Below are 975 nucleotides of genomic sequence, written 5' to 3'. Positions count from 1 at the left end.
AAACCTGACAGCACAGCTGTCGTGGTGACGGTGACTGTACCGTTGTTGTTGTTGACACTGACGGTGTTGTGGTGTGAGAAGTGGAGGTGTTGCTGTGCAACGTTCAGTGTCACAGTGGGAGCAGGTCGACCTGTGGCTGAACACGACACAAGTGACTCTGCAAAAGAGTCTGATTCTCCGACACGGAGGACGGGTTCATGCAGCTCTGCAGAGGAAACACATTTCATGGAGATGTTGTGACAAACACACCAGATTCTGACACTCTGTCAAATATGTGAGTTTGTGCTGGACACAAGAGTCACCTGGAAGGAAGTCATCCATGTTCAACTGGAACATCCATCTTTAAACAGAGAACAGGGTCTACAACACCATTTATCAGGTACTGAGAATGCAGTCCTGAGATCCCTCAACCACAAAGCTTCACAATCACTCACTCTGTGAGGTCTTGGGTTATCAATGGACCATTAGCCAAATGATTCACACACTTAATTATTATGTTGTTGCACAGACACCAGAATCTGACCTTATTGGTCAAATATGTGAGTTTATTTGGGCCTCAAGAGCCCCCTGGGGGTTAAATCAGTGTAACTCAGTGAAGTCCTTACCATAGACTTGGAGGCAGGTCGTGGCTGTCAGAGAGCCTCCAGAGTAGGTGATGAACAAGCAGCGATAGCAGCCTTCATCCTGTTCTGTGGTGTTCCTGATAATCATGGAGCAGCTCTGCAGTCCAGTATATATAAACTCAATTTTATCTTTAAACTCAGGATTTACTATTGTGCCATGGACTTTGTGAGAAGAAGATAAACTCTTCTCTCCACCAGGTGACACTTTCTGCCAGGTGACTTCAAGGACTTCTTTAGATTGCAGGAGCTGACAGTTTAACTGAGCCTCTCCTCCAGCTGCTGCCACCACAGTCTGCTGTGTTTCTATCACTGCTGTTTGACCTGCATGGAGGAAAACACATGAGAGGTAAAG

General features: G+C 46.4%; 1 protein-coding gene across 1 annotated transcript; it reads right to left on the bottom strand.

Moving 5' to 3' along the window:
- Window positions 1-5: 5 nt before the first annotated feature.
- LOC103376423 (OX-2 membrane glycoprotein-like) lies at window positions 6-963 on the bottom strand (the record flags this gene model as incomplete). Its single annotated transcript, XM_008306770.1, has 2 exons — window positions 6-205; window positions 606-963. Coding segments are annotated over 2 exons (558 nt in total), but the record flags the coding sequence as incomplete, so codon positions are not given.
- Window positions 964-975: the final 12 nt, after the last annotated feature.

This window comes from Stegastes partitus, unplaced genomic scaffold (assembly GCF_000690725.1).
Source record: "Stegastes partitus isolate 25-593 unplaced genomic scaffold, Stegastes_partitus-1.0.2 Scaffold5766, whole genome shotgun sequence".
NCBI classification, from domain to species: domain Eukaryota; kingdom Metazoa; phylum Chordata; class Actinopteri; family Pomacentridae; genus Stegastes; species Stegastes partitus.
The sequence above is the reverse complement of the archived record's forward strand: the minus strand, read 5'-3'. Positions and strand labels throughout refer to the sequence as shown.